At 41.8% G+C, this 21699-nt stretch overlaps 1 protein-coding gene and 1 non-coding gene across 3 annotated transcripts; both read left to right on the top strand.

Annotated features, from left to right (window-relative positions):
* The first annotated feature begins 4867 nt into the window (after positions 1–4867).
* On the top strand, positions 4868–17964 carry LEMD1 (LEM domain containing 1). Of its 2 annotated transcripts, none has more exons than XM_035123832.2 (9): positions 4868–5041; positions 8583–8633; positions 8734–8916; positions 9607–9714; positions 11348–11421; positions 13118–13201; positions 13896–13991; positions 15812–15873; positions 17598–17964. In XM_035123832.2, exons 3-9 carry the CDS (start codon positions 8748–8750, stop codon positions 17812–17814), a joined length of 810 nt encoding a protein of 269 aa, XP_034979723.1. In that variant the 5' UTR covers positions 4868–5041; positions 8583–8633; positions 8734–8747; the 3' UTR covers positions 17815–17964. The 2 variants fall into 2 exon arrangements, with proteins under 2 accessions (XP_034979723.1, XP_034979724.1); XM_035123833.2 differs by lacking the exon at positions 4868–5041 and adding an exon at positions 5152–5280.
* Positions 5166–5237, top strand: TRNAW-CCA (transfer RNA tryptophan (anticodon CCA)). The gene has a single exon. It is a non-coding gene; the product is annotated as a tRNA-Trp (tRNA).
* Positions 17965–21699: the final 3735 nt, after the last annotated feature.

Below are 21699 nucleotides of genomic sequence, written 5' to 3'. Positions count from 1 at the left end.
TATTTGTGAGCATTTTAAACTCTTTAACAGGACAAAATCTGTATCAGTTAACAACAACAAAATTACATTTAATTTGCTTAAATTTGCAGCCCTAATCGGACAGAGTGACCACTTTTTTTGGGGGGGGGGTGTCTGATGCACATAAAGACAAGTTGTGAAACTTATCTAATGCCAAAAAACAAACAACTGTGTGAGGTTCCCACCCTAAATCAATAAGTGTCTAAATTTAATGCCTTAGCAAAATGGCCTTCCTGGGCCCCCCTCTGCTTGGCCTTTGCCCTGAGTGCACAAAATACATGGCCCTGGAACCTGCCTTTTACTTCACAAAACAGTTAGAAAGAAGTGATTGGTGCCAAGGCTTGATAAATAGCAGCTTAAGGTAAAGGTAAAGGGACCCCTGACCATTAGGTCCAGTCGCGGACAACTCTAAGGTTGCAGCGCTCATCTCGCTTTACTGGCTGAGGGAGCCAGCGTACAGCTTCCGAGTCATGAGGCCAGCATGACTAAGACACTTCTGGTGAACCAGAGCAGCGCACAGAAACATTGTTTACCTTCCCACCAGAGTGGTACCTATTTATCTACTTGCACTTTGACATGCTTTCGAACTGCTAGGTTGGCAGGAGAAATAGCAGCTTAGATAAGAAAAAAATTAACCTGATATGGAGTCAGTGGAAGCTATTATTTCAATGGCACTTCCATGTAAGCATTTGTTGGTTTGCACCTTTATTATTATTTAGGGACGCGGGTGGCGCTGTGGTCTAAACAACTGAGAAGGTTGGTGGTTCAAATCCCTGTGACGGAGTGAGCTCCCGTTGCTGGGTCCCAGCTTCTGCCAACCTAGCAGTTCGAAAGCACGCCATAGTGCAAGTAGATAAATAGGTACCGCTCCAGCAGGAAGGTAAACATCGTTTCCGTGCGCTGCTCTGGTTCACCAGAAGCGGCTTAGTCATGCTGGCCACATGACCTGGAAGCTGTCTGCGGACAAACACCAGCTCCCTTGGCCAGTGAAGCGAGATGAGCGCCGCAACCCGAGTCATCCGCGACTGGACTTAATAGTCAGGGGTCCTTTTACCTTTATTATTTAACCCAGTCCCACTTCACATATAGGGACCCAGGTGGCGCTGTGGGTTAATCCACAGAGTCTAGGGCTTGCTGATCAGAAAGTCGGCGGTTCGAATCCCTGCAACGGGGTGAGCTCCCGTTGCTCGGTCCCAGCTCCTGCCCACCTAGCAGTTCAAAAGCACATCAAAGTGCAAGTAGATAAATAGGGACCGCTCCGGCGGGAAGGTAAACACCGTTTCCGTGCGCTGCTCTGGTTCGCCAGAAGCAGCTTTGTCATGCTGGCCACATGACCCGGAAGCTGTCTGCGGACAAACGCCGGCTCCCTCGGCCTATAGAGCGAGATGAGCGCCGCAACCCCAGAGTCGGACACGACTGGACCTGATGGTCAGGGGCCCCTTTACCTTTACCTTTACTTCACATATAGGTTAGTTTTCATATATCTTTCCCCCTAAAACACCAATGCCTCTTTGGTCAGAGGTCTGCACATTTAATTTTATGGCAGCCAGCAGCAGCAGGCTGCCCTCAGTTTAAAAATAACTATTTTGACAGTTTTGATGCAGCTATGTGAACTACCATACATGATGTTTGCATTCTGTACTGCCTGGAGCTATATGAGCTGAGAATAAGGCAGTAAGGAAAAAGATCAGACAGCGCCATCTGCAGGGCTTTCCCCTCAGCTTTTTTCCCCCCTCACAGAACACAGCAGCTAGCAAAGCAGCACTTTGGAAGCTAAATTCCTTCGAGGACAGTTCGCCACAGCAGGAGTCTAAGGTCCACAGTAGGCTGAAGATAGGCCAAGTTTTTTGGATATGAGTGAAAGCAATTAATGGTGTCATAAACATCATTTACAGAGATCCCTGATGAGGAAGAAAGGATAGAAGGGAGAATTGTCACTTAACCCTTGGGCTGCAACTTTATTGATCAAGCAGTTAAATTAACCTTTTTAAATTAATTGCAGAAGCATCCCTCAGACAACATCTGCAGAAAAGCTAATGATTTTGGAGAAAAGTTAATGACTTTCAGTGCAAAAAATTAAGTATAAATTTCATACAGCACCATCTTAGAAGTATGGGGTGTTAGGACAGGAGTAGTACCTCTACTGGTGGGGGCATGTTGTGCTCCTTCTGGGGTAGTTTCTCCATCTTTGGTCCCCACCATACACTCAGCTCTCATCTGTGGCTCCTGGAAGCTGTCATCATTTGACAGCAGCCACACCCCAGGAGCAGCTTCAACTGGCCAGCTAAACCAGGTGAGAGTAGCCGATGGGTCTCAAACCATCAGTGAGTTAGGGACTTCCCCAGCATGTGAAGACAGGTTCTGACCATAGCTGCCAAGTTTTCCCTTTTCTCGCGAGGAAGCCTATTCAGCATAAGTGAATTTCCCTTTAAAAAAGGGAGAACTTGGCAGCTATGGTTCTGACAGATTGATGGATGAGACCAATAGTAAGTCCAATGGTCAAGAAGGTGGTTTCTGCACGTGCTGTATAAGGGAGGGGCAGATGGGGCTCATCAACCTGGGAAGGGAGTCCATCTAGGTACAGGGTGGATAAAAATCAATGATTTTTTAAAAAAAAATCAAAAAAATCGGATTTTTTTGATTTAAATCGATTTTTTTGATTTAAATTGGATTTTTTAAATAAAATGCTTTTTGAGGAAAACATATTACCATCCAAAGGTTATTCCATCATGAAATAAAGATTAGTTTTTTAATTTTGTAGTATAAGGTTGCATATGTTTAATTTTGGGGGTAAATAAATTCCATTAATCCATTCACAATGTCATGCTCTTCCAGAGGTTTTTGTAAGATTATTGGGCAGTTTCTCTGCCTACAAGATATTATCACAGGTGCTTGGTTTACTTTTGCAGTTCTCAAAACTGAATTTGACTCAACAGAGATCACATGCCTCTTCTTCACAGCAAAAATGTTATAACATGAACAGAGTTGAGAAAAAGACCTTAACCCTATTGTTCTACAAACCTATGAATGCAGAAGCAACCCCTTCAGTGCTAAGTTTCAAGAAGTTCAGTGAATAGAATAGAAACAATATTTTTCTGATTGTTTGGAGTGGACAGTATTTAAGTTTTTCATGTGTAGGCTGGGCTGACAGTCTAAGTTTCTTAAAATATATATATATATATATATATTGTTTTTGTTTAGCCAAATTAGTTAACAAACATGGATGTTTGTTTAAGCAAATAACATTTGCTGAAATGTTATTGTTTCAGTTGAATAAATCTATTTAAATTGTTATTATTAAGGTAATGATTATTTTTCTCCTTCCTAAGTACAACAGTAAAGTTGTCCAAATATGAATGATTAACCTATTAAACTGGGGATAAAAAAACTAATATGAAAAGTTGTTATTCTAAAAATCTTCATCTACTTGCATATTAAAGTTATACCAGCAAGAATTAGTCTTTATGATTTAAATCAACTATGATTTAAATCAAGCCTTACTGACTAGTGATTTAAATCGTGATTTAAATCGTGATTTAAATCAGTTTGATTTAAATCAAATCCACCCTGTCTAGGTAGGAGAAGGAAATCTGATCCTAGATCTCTGCTGCCTTGCAGGATATCTTCAGGGGGGGAAAGGCAAAGGAGTAAACCCTACACAAATCCGGAGTGGAGTCCCTAAGACGGTTGCATGGTGCCTTGTATGCCTCCTCGCGGCAACTCCAGCAGCCAAGCTGGTGCCAAACACATTGCTCTGCTTTCATTTGGACCACATCAGTGAAGCTGAGAGGCGGGTCTTGTCATCTGGGCAGCCCAGGACCTCCATACACACTGTGCAGGCTTATGGCCTGGAGAGGTCACTTTGGTGCTACTACTGCAGCAATTTGACTTCACCCCTGGAGGCACACTCCATTGTGTCTTGAGGCAGATGGATGCCAATAGCCATCTTAAAATAGTGCCTGATGAGAAATATATAAATGGTTTTTTTTTTTAAAAAAAACAAAAACACTATTCCCCCCCTTTCAGAATCATTGCCTCATGCAAACTGATACAGGTTTAGTCAATTTGATCAATTATTTTATCAAGTAGCAACCTGATCCAATGCATGTTTACTAGAAATATCTAATTGTTCAGTGTGATAGGTGGCCAGTCCTGTGCCGTTAGGTGAGCTAAAAAGCACATTGATTTGGATGAGTTGGTGTGAGCAATAATTTGGTGGAATGCTGGCTCTCCTAAAGGCATGCACATGCATGGTTTTGGCTGGACTTTAGTTGGCAGGTGGCAGCTATAAGGTTTATTGGCATGGGTTACGTGGACTGAAGTCTTCCGTGGCATCATTGTTATCGACCTGTTGTGCATGAAAGTGTATGCAGTTTACATCCTCATTAAATTACAGAGGTGACGTCAATATGGAGAAGACGAGAAAATAAAGTGTCTTGTTGTGCATTAAAGACTTTAACCACTCATGAGAATGAGAAGTGTTGGTCTGCCAACTGAAGACTTCTCATGCCTCAGAAGACTCGGTCCACAAAACAGCTACACCGGCTCTTTGTTGTATTTTCCTATCAACAGCGATAGCTCGCTCCGCAGGCATCGCGTTCCCTGCCCAGAGAGCCCCTTCGAACCTTACCGCTTATTGTCCCCCCCCCGCAGAACCTTTAGTGGACCTGTCCAGTAAAAGTATGTTCCCCACAAGGTAGAAGCAGGTGGTAGCTCCCGGCGTAACTGCCTTCTCCTGAGTCTCTCAGTTTCCCGTGTAGGTTCCGCCCATAAAGAGGCGTGGTCTGCCTGCTGGTTGGCTGGGTAAACACATAGGGGCTGTCCTTCAAAACGGCGGTTTCAAAACAGCCCGGGAGGGCGCGAAGCTGTTGCTCCTCCTACTAGCCGCCTTGACATCTGTTTTTGAGGGGGGCTTAGAGTAGGGTTTTGAAGTGAAAATAAGTAAGGCTATGTAATTTCTTTTTTTCCTTTAGCAAAGGGTAGCCAGTCTAGGAATGCCGAATACGCAAGGTGCCCCACCTCGGTGAGTGTTTTAAAAAAACCAACCCAAACAGGGTGGAGCGCATGCGCAAAGGGGAAGAGGGGGAAAAAGCAAGCCGAAGAGCGGCGGCAGACTCTTCAAGCTGAGCTTTCGAAGAGCTTCCTAAGACCTCGTGGCGCAACGGTAGCGCGTCTGACTCCAGATCAGAAGGCTGCGTGTTCGAATCACGTCGGGGTCACGGATCCCCGGGAGGGGATTTATTTTACCCCTTCGATGTGGTTGTAAGCAAGCGGAGTTGAAGATTTAGAAATAGCTTATGTTTAGAAACACGCCGTTCTCTCTACGCCGGCCGTTTAAAAGCCTCAGGATTTGCAGTGCAGGGGGGGGGGACCCAGACGGGGGTGGAAACGCAGGTGCAAAAAGCGTGGGGGTGGGAGGGGCGTCGCGACAGCTTCGTGGGAGCGAGGAGACTGAAGAGAAAGGTCAGGCAGGAAAGCAAAAGGGCGAGGCCCAGTTTGCTCCCGTCCAGGACGAGTTAATAGAACCAAGGGGTAGTCCAGATTCATTTGTCTTTTCTTTTCCACGGGAGGAGGAGGCAGGTTTGAAAAGTAATAGCCGTTTGGCGAAACAACCTCACAGAGCCCTGTGGATTTTTCTAGGGCGTTTAAGTCCCTCAGTGAGATAAATATAGAGCAAAACAGGGTGCAGGAGATGCTTTGGGGGAGGTCCTACTTCGCAGTGCTTTTTTCTAAAATGTTTAGGGGTATTCTCATTTTGACTCAAGAAAATCACCATTTTATAGTTCAAATCGGGGGAAATAAATACAGTAAATGGACAAAAGTATAAAGATTCACAAAATGTTGAGGGGTATGCTATCCCTAGAAAAAAAGCACCAGCCCTACCCTTTTTTACATTGCATTCTGTTATTTGCTGGCTGTTCACAATATTGAAAACGTGGCAATTTTCCTTTTTAAGAACCCAGATGTCCTGTTTTCTATATCCCTCGGAAAAAGAGAAAGATGAATCTGAAATTTTATCCTCCTCTTTCCAGCACCTCACTTTCACAAACATTTTTTAGAACATGGCATTCAGATATTTTTTTTGAAATGGAAAATTAGGGACTGAAAGGGTTGGCTCCAGATTTGAGAAACTCCAGGGCAAAAGTGTGATCTGGTGGTGGAGCTGGCAGGAGGCTTACCTAGCTGTATGTATAATCTGGTTGGGATCCAGCCTCCCTTTTACCAGTAATTTTTCACAACATCTGTGATCTAGCATTACTCTGGGGGAATTGTGGGGAATTAAAAGGGGGTCCCAACGCAGCTATACGGACCAGATGTACTGACACTGCTGCATGTGGGACACCCTGACCCACATTGCCCAGGACCTCCTCAAACTTGTTTGCTGGTCCTATTAGTCCCCAATTTTTCATTCCATAAAACGTGTTCCTAGCCACCACCCAAAAAAAGGCATAGGGATCTGGTGTGTGTGAGTGATCTGCTGGCTTCCCAAGGATGCCAAATGCTTGTGCCACTTCTTGGGGTGATTTAATTGGAAACACCTAAAAGATGTGAAGATGCTCACCTCAAGGGTATTCCTGGGTGCCTCCTAACTTGCTGCTGTGCAGAAATAATTCAAGTGCATTCTGGAAATACTGGTTTCTGCAGTTAAAAGTGTTCCATTGTGCTAGTGCAACAAATCCACTTTCTTTCTTTTTAACCTGGACTTATGGTTAGGAAAGTGGCAGAGGAAAGTATTCAAAGTGTGGCAAGAATGAATGATTGACAGGAAGATGCGTAAACATCCCACAAACAAATAACTAACAAATTATATATATATATATATATATATATATATATATATATATATGCACGTCAAAATGCAAGTAGATAAATAGGAACCGCTACAGCGGGAAGGTAAACGGCGTTTCCATGTGCTGCTCTGGTTTGCCAGAAGCGGCTTAGTCATGCTGGCCACATGACCTGGAAGCTGTACGCCGGCTCCCTCGGCCAATAATGCGAGATGAGCGCGCAACCCCAGAGTCGGTCACGACTGGACCTAATAGTCAGGGGTCCATATATATATATATATATATGTATATATGTATATATATGTATATATATATAACATATATATGTATATATATATATATAACAAGGTAGTGTATGACATAAAAGCAGAATACTACATAAAAGCAGAATACTACAGTAACAACAGTAAAAATCTGTGAAAGTCAGTTGTTGGTAAAAATATAAAAAGCAATAAAGATCAGAAATAGTCTGCTTGTGTAAATCAGGAGGAATGCTCAATAAACAAGTTGTCTGGAGGAGCCCTTGGTATGATTTACATGTGGGGATAATAAGAGTTTTGAGGACAAAATGAATTCTGAGAGCTGATTTTAGAATATATACTGATGCAGTAGATCTTATACAATAAAAACTGCCTTTAATCATTTGTTGTATTTTCAAAGTGGGTTACAATAGAAATAAGGTCATAAAACAAGCTGGAACAGCACATTGATACATCCGATAATATTGGCTTGAGAGCAGGAAAATATGCATATGTAAATCTGAAAAGCAGTTATGTTCTTTGCAATGCTGTATGTGGGTGGCGCTGTGGGTTAAACCACAGAGCCTAGGGCTTGCCAATCAGAAGGTCAGCAGTTTGAATCCCCGCAACGGGGTGAGCTCCTGTTGCTTGGTCCCTGTTCCTGCCAACCTAGCAGTTCGAAAGCATGTCAAAGTGCAAGTAGATAAATAGGTACTGCTCTGGCAGGAAGGTAAACAGTGTTTCCGTGTGCTGCTCTGGTTCGCCAGAAGCGCCTTAGTCATGCTGGCCACATGACCCGGAAGCTGTATGCTCCCTCGGCCAGTAAAGCGAGATGAACGCGGTAACCCCAGTGTCGTCCACGACTGGACCTAATGGTCAGGGGTCCCTTTAACTTTACTGCAGTTAGTGGTAGGAATCCTCTTTTCTCTACTAAACTGTGTTGTTACTAATCGGATAATACTGCTATGGGGGATGATATACTGTAATTCTAAACACCAGTTTACTTAGGGCATGCAGTGTGCCTTCCTCTCCAGTAGGAGGTGCACCGCCTCTTTTGGCTAGTATTTTGCAGAGAGTGCTAGGAAGACGATGAGGTTTTTTTTGCACTCTGCCATTGCTGCCCACCTTCTCCTTGCACAAACAGTTTATCTTGCATAACTGCAGTACTGTTGAAAGAAACGTTTCTTTGCTTCTATAGGGCAGGCTACAATTATAGCATGTTACTTGGTGAGCTTCACAAAATGTGGAGGGGAGTATTAGACATGGGGCAGTAATCTCTCCTCTGCTGAAAAGTTTAGTTTTGCCCAAAATATATCAGTCATTCTGGCAGTCACTTTTATTCGTTCATCATGATTTCTGACACTCTTTCTAGTTATATATACTTTCATTTTTGGAGCACTTAAACTGAAATTTTGGCAGAATCATTTTTGTTGGTGTTGTCAGTCAGATATGTCACTTTATACTTAATTTGGTTTCTACATTTTTATGAATATGCATATAAACGTTGTAATACTGTTCATCTGATCATTCTTTTAAGCCCTTAAGAAATCATTCCAAAGCTGGCACAAATCCAGATGCAGCACTTGAGGTAATTCATGTTTACTTTTCTGATTCAAAAGTGATTAATGGGAGGAAATACTGCAATATAAAGAGAATATTATTAACCAGTGTTGTGGTTTTTTTCATAGACTACCATTAAGAGATGGAGAAGGTTACTGTTGATGTGCACATAGACAACAAGGGAAAGGATTCTGCAGAACAAGGCTCGGTGGAACAAGACTCCAAAGATGAAATTGATGTTACAGCTCTAAGTGACACTGAGCTATGGGAGCTTCTCTGTGCATATGGAATCACTCCTGGACCAATATTACGTATGCTTCAGAAGAGTGATCACTAAAACAGTGATATAAAGGGCAGCTGAGTCTAATATTGTAGTGAGCAGTTGAAATTGCAGTAACAGATGAGTGACTTCCAGATTAAGGCAAATAGTTGTCAATCCCAGCTAGAGGCAAGCCAGTTCTGGGCAGGGAGGGCATATGCAATTGATTTGAGGTTCTTCTTTTTCTCTGGACAGAATGAATGTTTGGTTGCTGCAGGTCAGCGTGGGCACATGGCTCCACCGCTGTGCCCATGGTGCCTTGTCCTTGCCACCACTCCCTCTGTAATTGGCAGCAGCCTCTGTGTTAGGAAACTAGGTGAGCAATGCCTCTGCCCTTTCAACAACTACTGTATAGGAGAGGGCAAAGATTTGTTCTCTGCTGCTTCAACGCGCAGATCCAGCATAAGTCAATGGAGGGTAGGTCTTAATTGGACATTAGGAGAAACTTCTGAACAGTAAGAGCAGTTTAATAATGGAACCAATTTACTGGATACTGGATAGCGCTCTGTTGGGAATCCTCCAGCTCTATATTTCCTGCATTGGTTAAAGCCCCATCCAGCTCTGCCTGATTATTAACCATTCTGAGTATAACCATTCCCATTCAATGCAAACAATTTAATAACACCTTGAAATGTAGCAAGCTATTGCTAAAAACATTTGTGCTCTGGCCTGTTTCTTTTAGCTTCTACAAGGACCATTTATGAGAACAAGCTCCTCCAGTTGATGAAGCAGTGCCCAGTAACAGCAGCTGAGTTGAACAGTGAGGTTAATTCTGAAAATGATGGAGAAGGTAGTACAAATCATTCCCTAAATGAAACGCTTTGAGGGCCCCCCCCCCAAATATATAGTACAGTCCTAGTGGCTAATTGATAAACTTATCATATGTTTAAATTACTGCTAATAGCTTTATATTTTAGTGAGAAGCTCTTTTAGTAGAAATGGATGGTTCAGTAGTTCAAGTTTTTCTAGTGGAAAATAGAGTAATCACAAGGGAAGAAATTAGACTTTAATGTGGTCTCCTCATACCTCATGTTACGTCTGCTTTATGTTACGTTTTTTCAGGTTGCATCCCGCGGTGACCCGGATGTACCAGAAAGGGTATCTCGCCACTTGCGCATGCGCAATAGTGCTAAATCGCACTTTGCGGACAAGTGCTAGACTGTGCCATGCACCTGTGCAGATACAGCACTTCAGGTTGCAGGCTTTTCATGTTGCGAACAGGCCTCCAGAACAGATCCCGTTCACAACCAGAGGTACCACTGTACCTTGGTTTCTGAACAGAATGTGTTCCGGAAGTCCGTTTGACTTCAAAATGTTCGGAAACCAAGGCGAAGCTTCCGATTGACTGCAGGAGCGTCCTGCAGCCATTTGAAAGCTGCGCTGGATGTTCTGCTTCCAAGGCAAAGTTCGCAAACCGGAACACCTACTTCCGGGTTTGTGACGTTAGAGTTCCAAGTTGTTCGCAGGCCCGGCTCTAGGGGTAGCCTCGGTGGTGCAGGGTGCCTGCCCACCAGGGCGGGGGCGCCGGAGCGATCTCGGCGCCAGGGCACCCGACTGGCTGGAGACGGCCCTGGTTGTTTGTGAACTAAGCTGTTCGAAAACCAAGGTTGGTTGTAACTTAATTTCAAAAGTTGTTTGTCACTTTAGAGTTGGAGCTACTGTAGAGAATCAGAATTGACCTTGAGATTGAGTCTCACGCTGTACCAACTGCAAGTGTTCAAAAAGACTGCATGTGGGATTCCCTTGCTCACATACAATGGCTGCCTTAAAGAGCAGATTTTGACTATAAAATGTTAAAGCTCACTAGTTTATTTCAAAGGGACTTCATATGTCCAACCTAAAAGAGACGCATTCCATATACGTGTAGCAATGAAGTAGTTTTTTCATAGATATGTTGTAGATTCAAATGATGACATTCATAACTAAAGTAAGCATTTTGTGGGGATCTCATGGAGCAATCTCATGAAGGGTCGGTGTGTATTTGAATCATTCTCAGGATTCAGATGTGTGTGTGCTTTTCAGGTTTCACCCTTGCACATTATTTGCATGCATAGTTCCCCATCCTGTTAGGGATGCATGTGCAGAAGACTACTTTAATGGGCATATGGCTGGCACCAGGCGCCTGGATTCTGTAAATTCAGAAAACAGGATTGCTGAAAGTACAGTGGCTTGGGAAACAAAGGGATGATTTCCCTATTTGAATAGTAAAGTGTGGGGAGGGATGTTCTAGAAACCTACCTGAGAATACATCAGAAAAGCATATCACTTTCATAAAATCCCATATCCTAGCATTCTGCGCAGTAAATTTGGCTACTTCAGAACTCTTGAGTTTGGAACTCCATTTTTGAAAGTATTTTGTTGTATAATGTGGCATAGATAAATCAGTGACAGTTACTAAATATATATATGTTATTCTCACCTAGGAAAAACCACAGAAGTAGTCATCCAAACAAATGGCCTCAAAGTGACAACTGAACATACCTCTGGGTCTGAAAACGTAAGTAAACCAAGGCATGAATATTTTATGGCTATAGCTAAATTGTGAGCTAATATAAACTGATGTAATTTGTGTCAGACTCCTGACAAGTGAAGCAATTACTCCAATCACATAATTATAATGTTCTTCTGTGGCTTCTGTTAATGCACTAGAGCCCTAGGAAATCTCATGCAAAATAGATTTCTCAGATAGTTAAGAATATTCAACTTTATTTTCAGACAGAAAATACACATCAGAGGAATTATAACTGGGAATGTAGAATTTCAGGTATATTTAAACAGGACAGAACAGCATTCATATCCATGCAGTGAATTGTGACCTGATAGATCTTCTAATAATCAAATTGGTTACTTTTGGTTGTTGGCCTAATGAAGATAAATTTTGGAGAAGGGATCATGGCAGAAATTGATTTTCTGGCAACCCACCAAACCCCCCTAGGGATGCCAACGTAAGCACTGGTCAGGTCCAACAATGTGGGCGGGGGGGATCGCTATGTACAAGTCACACCTGAGACATGCTTATCTAACCTGTTATTCTTTCACAAAGAGTTTACAAACTCAAGGGTAACAGACAATGCTCAGCCATACTTCACTCCCTCGATTTCTCCTGAGGTCAGCTGCTGGGTTGTTTGCAGGAGCAGCACTTGAAACCACAAACCTTTAAGTCTCTTTTTGGAAGAGTTCATTGGCCACGGGGCAACCACAGTATTCTGTGATGTTTATGATGCTAGCTATTTTTTTAATTAAAAAACCCCCACTGCTTGCTAACTCAGGAGTTACCCAGATAACCCATGCTAGTAATTTATGGGTAGGAAAACATCTCTTTAAAATTGTGCATTAATTTTATTTAATACTATTGTATAGAGTAGTTGGCTCTTTGTGGTCTCTGTGCAAGCACACCTTTTGGTTTTCCACCTGTCCAAAACACTGCTGAGAACTCTAGAGTAAAAGTCTATAAGCTGATCCCTCCTCTCAAGGGGGAAAGTCCTCCCACTACACATATCTCATAGGGCAAAGCACACACTATCATTCTTGGGTTTTTTTTGGCCACTGAAGCAGCATTGTGGAAATGTTTATTTCTGTATATGTTCTGTTTAGGTGAAGAACACAAAATTGATTCCTGCCTCTTATTCCAAAAACTTACTAAGCATTCTGATCTCTGAACTGTAGAGCAGCCATCTTGTTGTATAGTTTCATGTTTACAAAGCATTATGCCCATCCTCACCCACTAATAATAATAATAATTTATTAATATGGTCAGAGACCAGCTTGTAAAACACACAATGGGATTGCACTCCCAAAAGGAAAGCAGACATTTAAAACAATATACAGCAACGGCTTACATGTTTAAAAATGCCCTAAACACGTAAACACAAAATCTTTAGGAAAAACTACCATAGGAAATTGGCCCAGAGTCACCCGTGGGTCCGAGTATGGGGATTTTCTTGATGGACTAATTTGTATCTGGGGATGGTCTGCACCTACAGATCTGTAGACAGAATCTGGCGACCATCCGGGTTGTCTTGTGATCTTTACCTAAAAATAGGAGATCGAATTTGTGTTTTTCCGGGAGGTCAGCAAGCCTCTTCAGCAAGTGGTCAATAGTATCTCTACGTGCCTCATTGTACAATAATATCATATGACCTTCTCTATCTTCAGTTCCAGTCGTAGTTTTTATGGTTTCTTTTTTACTTCAGAAATCACCTGCAGATGTGGCAGAACGTCAGAAAAAACTCTTGTCATCTGATGTTGAACACAGTTTAGCTAAAATAGTGGCAGAAGTAAGTAGCTACTGTTGCAGCCCTTTGGTTTAGTCAGGCTGGTGCAACTTCCATTGTCTGGGTCATTTAATTTACAGTTCTTCAACCTTGGGTCCCCAGATGATGTTGGACTACAGCTCAGCTAATCCCTGACCATTGACTGAGGATTATGGGAGTTATAGTCCAAAAATATCTGGAGATTTAGGGTAGAAGAACATTGATTTAAATAATAATTCTGTGATACTCTTTGTTGTAGTACTTACTTTCCATGGATGCCAATTCTGAAGGATTGCTACTTTGACTTAACTAATTTATTTCCAATTTAGCTATTGTTATCCTCTGTGGCAGTGGGAAACTGATTCTCTTATTTTCCTAAAGAAAAAAATAATTTTCAAATTTTGGCCAGACTTGTCATATGTTTAAGTTGGCTGTAATTAATGATAAAGTTGGAGTTGCAATGTCTCTTTTTGCATCAACAGTTTCTCCATTTTTAAAACTCTGAGTGAAAGTGTGGAGTGACTGCTGCTGAAGGAATTGTAGCAAGCAGACATTTTTTTTAGCAGACTTGCAATTTACAAATGAATGATACTGTGCATGTAACATGCCTGAACTTTTGCCAAAGACGATAGATCATCTTTGCCATGAATGCTTCCAGCTTTCATCCTTTTCTTCTTGCCCACACATCTTTAATTAATGCCATCTTGTGTATTAACAGCTGCAGGAAATATTGCCAGAGGGTAAAGTGCCACTGCATCGGTCACAAGGACCAAGGAAGAAATCTTGCAGTCCTGAAAGGAATTACAGACAAAAGGTATTTTTGCAACAATGGTACAACACACTCAAATGTTAAATCTGGCACTAAATGTGCCATTCTTGAAAGCAGAGTTCTAGAAGCAATGACATAAAATATCACTTGTGAACAGCACACAACTCTATAAGTCTGATATATATATTTCTCTTGTTCTTTGCCCAGATACTGAAACTTGATACATATTTGCTAGACCAAAGTTGTCAAATGTTAGATATCTGTTCTTCTTGCTGTAGATGCTAGCTAACCATGATTACATAGCTTCTTTGTGGATGAACTAGAATTTGATTTGCATTTTTTAAGTCAGAACCTTTTTTAAAACATGTATTTAACCTTCAAGGGTGATATTTCTGAGAAGCTATTATAAACTGTTAGGACATTCAGATTGTGTGTAAGACAGAGTAATAATAATAATAATAATAATAATAATAATAATAATAATAATAAATAATTTATTATTTGTACCCCGCCCATCTGGCTGAGTCTCCCCAGCTACTCTGGGCAACAGGCAACCAGCATTTTTATTTTAACTCTTGGGTTGCCATAAATTTTGCACAAGTTTTCATCTAACTTCACTTCCTTTTTGCCTTGTTGGCACATAAGCATTTTGATCACAATGTGTCAGATAGCCTTGCTTCTAAAAAAGTATAAAAAGGATTCTTTTTCTTAAGATGCCTTCTGTTAACTAGAAATAAAATTCATTTTTTAAAATCTGTTTAAGGCTGGGCAGGTTGAAAAGTTTTGTAGAGGTGCAGCAGGAAGCCCACAAGCTGTGCTAGTTTTATAGTAATGTCAGTCTACGTCCCCAGAGTACAACTAAGCAAAAGGCAGATCTTGTCAGTTGCTCCTCCAGATTTCCCTTAGCAAGTAACATACCCTCTGACAGCTTTCAAGGTAGGAATAATTCAGGTTGTGTAGGACTTAAAACCAAGAATTGGCCGTAGTTGTATTTATAACCTCAGAAAAAAGCAATTCCTGTGTCTGATCTTCATGTCAGATATGTCAGTGAGCATTTTAGGTCCGGTAAAGAGAATATGTAACTGACCTACATGGGCGTAGGCAGGGGAGGCAGCTCCCCCCCCATCAAGTAAAACAATAGAAATAACTAACTGACCAATCACGTCAGTTTTGCCCCCACCCCCAAGTCCTGCCTCCCCTCCCCCAATGAAAATCCTGGCTACACCCATGCTGGCCTATATGCTTACCATTTCATATTTGCTTAGAAGCAAGCAGTTTGATTAATCAAAAGTGATGCACATAAGTGGGACACTGAATTTGGAAACCTGGACACACTGGAAGTTGCCTCTGGTTCAACACATCAAACCACAGAAAGCCAAAATATAGAACTCGGGGAAAGTTGTGCCCAGACAATCCATGATGAACTAACACATTTGAGTTTGTCTCAGAGAAGATTATAATTAATAAGAAAGGAACACAGCCCTGTTTAGGGAAGTTTTTAATGTGTGACATTTTAATGTATTTTTAATCTTTGTTGGAAGCCGCCCAGAGTGGCTGGGGAAACCCAACCAGATGGGCAGGGTACAAATAATAAATTTGCTGTTGTTGTTATTTGTTGTTCTAGTTTTTTTTAATGCCAGGAACCATTGGGAACAAGAGAGAGATGTGGTATCTTTGGCTGTGTTTAGAGAATCAGGTTGATTAAAGCACAAACCTTATAGTGGGGAACTTTCACACAATATAATCTAAAACAGAATATTATTATCCCTACATGACAGTACCATTCAACTACAAGCTTTCACCATGCCCACAAGAAGAGGTAACTGCTAGGATGCCTATGAAACAAACCTTTTTCCTTTTTGCAGACAAGTGATCTACCACACCAAGACTATGGCTATCCTGATGTTAATGTTACTGTAGGACAAAGGTAAAAATCTTCAAAAACTGCCTGACAAAGCATATCTCTCTCCATCTCTCTCTCTCTCTCTCTCTCTCCTCTCATACACACACGGCGGAGATATTAACAGTTCCTTAGAATTCCTAGTCTTGGAAGTAAACTAAAGTAGTTCTGTTATGGCTTTCCATATGTTGTGGAAAAGAAACCCATTGAACATACTGAGTTTGTAAATATTTACAGCACAGCAGAGGTAGGGAACTGGATCAAGCCATTGGACCAGGTCTTTATCTTCACAAACCCCTGTGGGCCAAGTTAGACTGGTGGGCAGAGCCCACCACCTATTAATCATTTGACATTACCATGATGTCAGATGACCTGTTTTTTTCCAGGAGAAAAAAGTATATGTCACTTCCCAGACCTCAACAATCAGCTGATTGTTAGCACTTGAGAAGCAGCTGTGCAAGGCCTGTGCTTGGCAGTTGAGATTATAGGGGTTTGGGAAGCACTCAGCACAGGATCTGCAAAGCTTCCTACACAGCACTTCTCAAGTGCCAATAACCAGCTGATTATCATCACTTGGGGAAGCATTGCACTGGGGGCCTTGGTTGGTCATGGATGCAAAGCCCCTTTCATCAAGCCCTGCCTTTACCTTCCTCACACCTGCTATCATATATGATGGGATGAATGTGGCTTGGTCAAAACAGCCTCGTGAACCAAATGAGGATTCCTGGAATACCTGATGAGGCTCATGGGGTGGAAGTTCCTCACCTGATTTAGAGCTTACTGGGTTGCATAGGTCAATAATTTTACTTTGCAGATATAAAACAATTGTGTGTTATATTAGTTTCAAGGGAGGTTAGTAGCTTAACATATTGACCCATGGGGACCAACTAAGTTTGTTGGTATGAGCTTTTGTGTGCATGCACACGAAAGTTCATATCAATACAAACTTAGTTGGTCTCTAAGGTGCTACTGGAAGGATTTTTTTATTTTGTTTCGACTACAGCAGACCAACACGGCTACCTACCTGTAACATTGACCCATGGCTTAGCATAAATGAGCAAACATGGATTCCCAGAGTGAAGATGGGGGCTGCAGCACTTTTCCCCTGGTCTTGCTGCTGCTGTGCAATATGGGATTAGCTATGATTTGGCTTAGTATTATACCCAAACCCTAGCTTGTGGTTTCTCTCTCTCCCAGACAAGCCACAACTGGTAAACCAAGAACAAACCTTGGTTCTAACACCTAAACTAGACAATCATTCCAGCTTTTCTTCACAATCAGTTTATCTGTGGTGCAAGCAGGTGGTAATACTTTCAGCTTTTCAGAGCACTTAATTTTAACGATTGAGGACAGAATTTACCTAACCAGCCCTGTCAGTCGAAGCCTTGCATAAGGACTGTTGCTTGTATTGTGGGGCTTCCCTCCCCCCCTTCAAAAAAAGAGAGGCCTTTGTAGGGATTGGGAGAACTCACAGGAGAGTTGGGAATCATTTCATCTGACAAGGTGAAATGTTTGTGTAGAACTGGAAGAGTGCAATGCTTAAATAGGTTAGTCTGAGGTAGGGGAACAATTGATTGCTGGGAGGGGGGGAAACAAGCAACAATGGACTAAACCTTTGGAAGATATATCTTTGTTGGGATGGGACTTTACTAGTAGTTCATCTATTGGTCTAACAAATGTGCTGTTAGAAAGCTTTCCTTGAAAGGTTTCCAGAAAAGTACGATCAGCAATATTGCTTCTTGTGTTTCTAGTGCTAGAAGAAGAAAAGCAGTAAAGGAGAATCCTCCCTCTGGGAAACAAAATCCTGAAACCAAATGCCATGTAGTACCGGGGAGATCAAGAGAAGGACGTATACCAATACGTGTAAAGATTGCTGTTTTTGCCATCTTCATGTTCCTTCTCTTTGTGTATGTAACTATGGAAACTAATTTTCATAATCCATTCACCAGCTTTACCCAGGGCAAATGAGTGTATCCTGTCTTTTAGAAATGGAGTTGTTAGACCAGAGAAGGTGGTTCTGTCTAGCTGCTTATGAACTAAGTGATTTGGGGCTGGCTGATTAAAACACAAAAAGAATTATCCTGTGTGTGTGTTTTCTTCCTTTAGAGTTTGTATTAAACCAGTTTCTCTTGTCTTAAACCTCTGGTAGCATCACCTTTCTTTATAATACCACTCTTCATTGTTGAGTTCATATATGGACATTTCTTTAGAAGGTTGAATTAAAATTGCTCACTTTGGCATGTTGTGCCATTTTTTGGGGGGGGATCATAGAAGGTTGCGTTATCTCTTAGCAGTCAATTTTCCATTCTAGTTATTAGACTATCTGCCCAGAAAATATTGCTTAAGCTGATGAACCAAACAGTAAGAGATCTGAACCCAGAAAAGCAATATGCCAGCAGTCTTGCTCCCCCAGTGTGTGTTCGTGCCTATAAATTTTGTTGCAGAGTGGTTCTCTGTAGGTGCTGAGCAGGATGTGTCTCCCCATCCATACTGATGAGCTGAGGTCATGTCTGCATGTTACAGCACAGCCAGGCACTTTATCTCAAGCAGAAGCCCTTATTACTTCATATAGGATAAGCTTGCAGACTTCTCCCAGGAGGAGCTGGACCACACAGAGAGCCTGAGAAGGAGCAAGCTACTAAATGCGCCAGGGCAAAGGACAGAAGAGCTCCTGCTTGTGGTAAGGTGTCCATCTGCAATGAAATATGGGAATGCAGCTGTAGCTCACTCAGCTCAGAATAGACTGGTTTTATTGCCATCTTTCCTTCTGATTGGCATTCTGGCATCTGGGTATTGAGAGTTTAATCACACCAAATTATTTTTCTTTCTTTACACAAATTAGACCAAAGCTTTTCTTACTCATTTAAGGCTTTGTTTTGTGAAACATGAAAGTGATTACATTATCAATTTCAATTTGTTATAGGTTGAATACTGAGAAACAAGAATACTGGGTTATGGAGTCACAACCTTTGTAGTCATGGTTTTTAAAAAGCATTAAGTAGCTCACGAATGGTGAAAGCTCTAAAGTTGCTTTGAGACAAATTTTAACTTTTCAGCAAATGCCAAGTTACTTTTGTAATTTCTACAATATCTGTTAAAGTGCTTTATTACATTTCTCTAATCCTCCTAAATTGTGCGCCTTATGATTTTGTTCTGTGGTAACAAAGGGGCACAAGTAGCAATCAAGTTGTCATTCCACTCCTTCAATGAATGTTTCTTGTGATTACTTCCTGACATATGATTTAGTAAGAATGAGAGGTGGTTTAGTTTGATATCTTCTAACGTATCCATGAAAATGATATTGTACAATTACCTATAATAATGTACAGGAAGCCCAGAGTAAAGAAAGTTGACTACTGAAGCTCAAAATCTCGTGGGGTTTTTTGGGGGGGGTTGGGTGGGTACGAGACATCTTTTTTATTGTGCATTCATGATGATTTTTTGCTTGGTATCTTGTTGGTTATGTGTGATCCCACTTTTAATGCTATTTTCACCTGATAAACTTTCAGGGTGATAATACAGCTTCATTTCCAATCAGTGCATTTCCCATAGTTACTGCTCAAATCCTGTAACCTTTAATACCAGAAATGGGGGTGGGGTGGGGGTTGTTTTGCTTTAGTTGTGCTATAGTGCAAGAGTACTATCGACATGAGTACAGTAGAGTTGGATTTTGGGGTTGCTGAACTATTTTCATTTTAAAATGAAAATAAATTAAATTAAATAAATTAAATTAAATTAAAATGAAAACGCCCGACCTGAAGAACATGGAGCAGATGATTCAGCAGGGGAAACACAGCCCAGAGTAAGTAAGGAGGTAGTACAAGAATACTTGGCTAGTTTAGATGTATTCAAGTCTCCTGGGCCAGATGAACTACATCCAAGAGTATTAAAAGAACTGGCAGAGGTGATTTCAGAACCACTGGCAATAATCTTTGAAAATTCCTGGAGAACAGGCGAAGTTCCAGCAGACTGGAGGAGGGCAAATGTCCCTATTTTCAAAAAGGGGAAAAGAGAGGACCCAAACAATTACCGCCCAGTCAGCCTGACATCAATACCAGGAAAGATTCTAGAGCAGATCATTAAAGTCAGCATGGGTTTCTGAAAAATAAGTCATGTCAGACTAATCTGATCTCATTTTTTGACAGAATTACAAGCCTGGTAGATGAAGGGAACGCTGTGGATGTAGCTTATCTTTATTTCAGCAAGGCCTTTGACAAGGTGCCCCATGATATTCTTGTAAAGAAGCTGGTAAAATGCGGGCTAGACAATGCTACCATTCAGTGGATTTGTAACTGGCTTACTGACCGAACCCAAAGGGTGCTCATCAATGGCTCCTCCTCATCCTGGAGAGTAGTGACTAGTGGGGTGCCACAGGGTTCTGTCTTGGGCCCAGTCTTATTCAACATCTTTATCAATGACTTAGATGATGGGCTTGAGGGCATCCTGAGCAAGTTTGCAGACAACACCAAATTGGGAGGGGTGGCTAATACCCCAGAGGACAGGATCACACTTCAAAATGACCTTAACAGATTAGACAACTGGGCCAAAGCAAACAAGATGAATTTTAACAAGGAGAAATGTAAGGTACTACACTTGGGCAAAAAAATTGAAAGGCACAAATACAGGATGGGTGACACCTGGCTTGAGAGTAGTACATGTGAAAAGGATCTAGGAGTCTTGGTAGACCACAAACTTAACATGAGTCAGCAGTGTGATGCAGCAGCTAAAAAAGCCAATGCAATTCTGGGCTGCATCAATAGGAGTATAGCATCTAGATCAAGGGAAGTAATAGTACCACTGTATTCTGCTCTGGTCAGACCTCACCTGGAGTACTGTGTCCAGTTCTGGGCACCACAGTTCAAGAAGGATACTGACAAGCTGGAACGTGTCCAGAAGAGGGCAACCAAAATGGTCAAAGGCCTGGAAACGATGCCTTATGAGGAACGGCTTAGGGAGCTGGGTATGTTTAGCCTGGAGAAGAGAAGGTTAAGGGGTGATATGATAGCTATGTTCAAATATATGAAAGGATGTCATATGGAGGAGGGAGAAAGATTGTTTTCTGCTGCTCCAGAGACGCGGACACGGAGCAATGGATTCAAACTTCAAGAAAGAAGATTCCACCTAAACATTAGGAAAAACTTCCTGACAGTAAGAGCTGTTCGGCAGTGGAATTTGCTACCAAGGAGTGTGGTGGAGTCTCCTTCTTTGGAGGTCTTTAAGCAGAGGCTTGACAGGCATATGTCAAGAATGCTTTGATGGTGTTTCCTGCTTGGCAGGGGGTTGGACTGGATGGCCCTTGTGGCCTCTTCCAACTCTATGATTCTATGAAAAGTTCCTATGTGCTGTAGTTCAAAAGACATAGGACAAAATGAGAGCTCTCCACCCCCACAATTTCTGTAAAATGCTGGCAGTTAGTCCCTGCTTACAGGGTTTCACCCAGTGAATGAAGTCAAAGCTGGAACTGGTAAGTGATATTTTTGGACACCAAGAGCTAGGCATTACTAAGTAGCTGCCATTTCTGAATTTATTGCAATGCTGCCCATCTAAGCATTGCATATTGGGCAAATCATTTCTAGAATGTCTTAATTTGGGGACAGCCTTCAAGTCTGAGGTGATCCTGGGCTGTGTGTTAGCTTCCACTCATGTATCTAAACAGCCTCTGTTCACAATATCTATACTCAATATAGAGTGTAGTGCAGCTCTTTTCCTTTGACCACAATTTTTTTCAACCTATTTTCATATACCGTATTATCACAGTGAGGCCCAGATTGCCCCCATGTTCTTGAAAGAGACTGGTTGCCTAAGGCAATTTATTTACTTTGTTAAATTTGGTATCACAGCTTTCCACCAATG

This window comes from Zootoca vivipara, chromosome 7 (assembly GCF_963506605.1).
Source record: "Zootoca vivipara chromosome 7, rZooViv1.1, whole genome shotgun sequence".
NCBI classification, from domain to species: Eukaryota; Metazoa; Chordata; class Lepidosauria; order Squamata; family Lacertidae; genus Zootoca; species Zootoca vivipara.
The sequence above is the reverse complement of the archived record's forward strand: the minus strand, read 5'-3'. Positions and strand labels throughout refer to the sequence as shown.

Coding starts and splice junctions, on each gene's coding strand:
- LEMD1 (XM_035123832.2), top strand. CDS start 8,748: ATGGAGAAGGTTACTGTTGATGTGCACATAGACAACAAGGGAAAGGAT. Junction 13,992..15,811: donor AAAGGAATTACAGACAAAAG/GTATTTTTGCAA, acceptor TCCTTTTTGCAG/ACAAGTGATCTACCACACCA. Junction 15,874..17,597: donor AATGTTACTGTAGGACAAAG/GTAAAAATCTTC, acceptor TTGTGTTTCTAG/TGCTAGAAGAAGAAAAGCAG.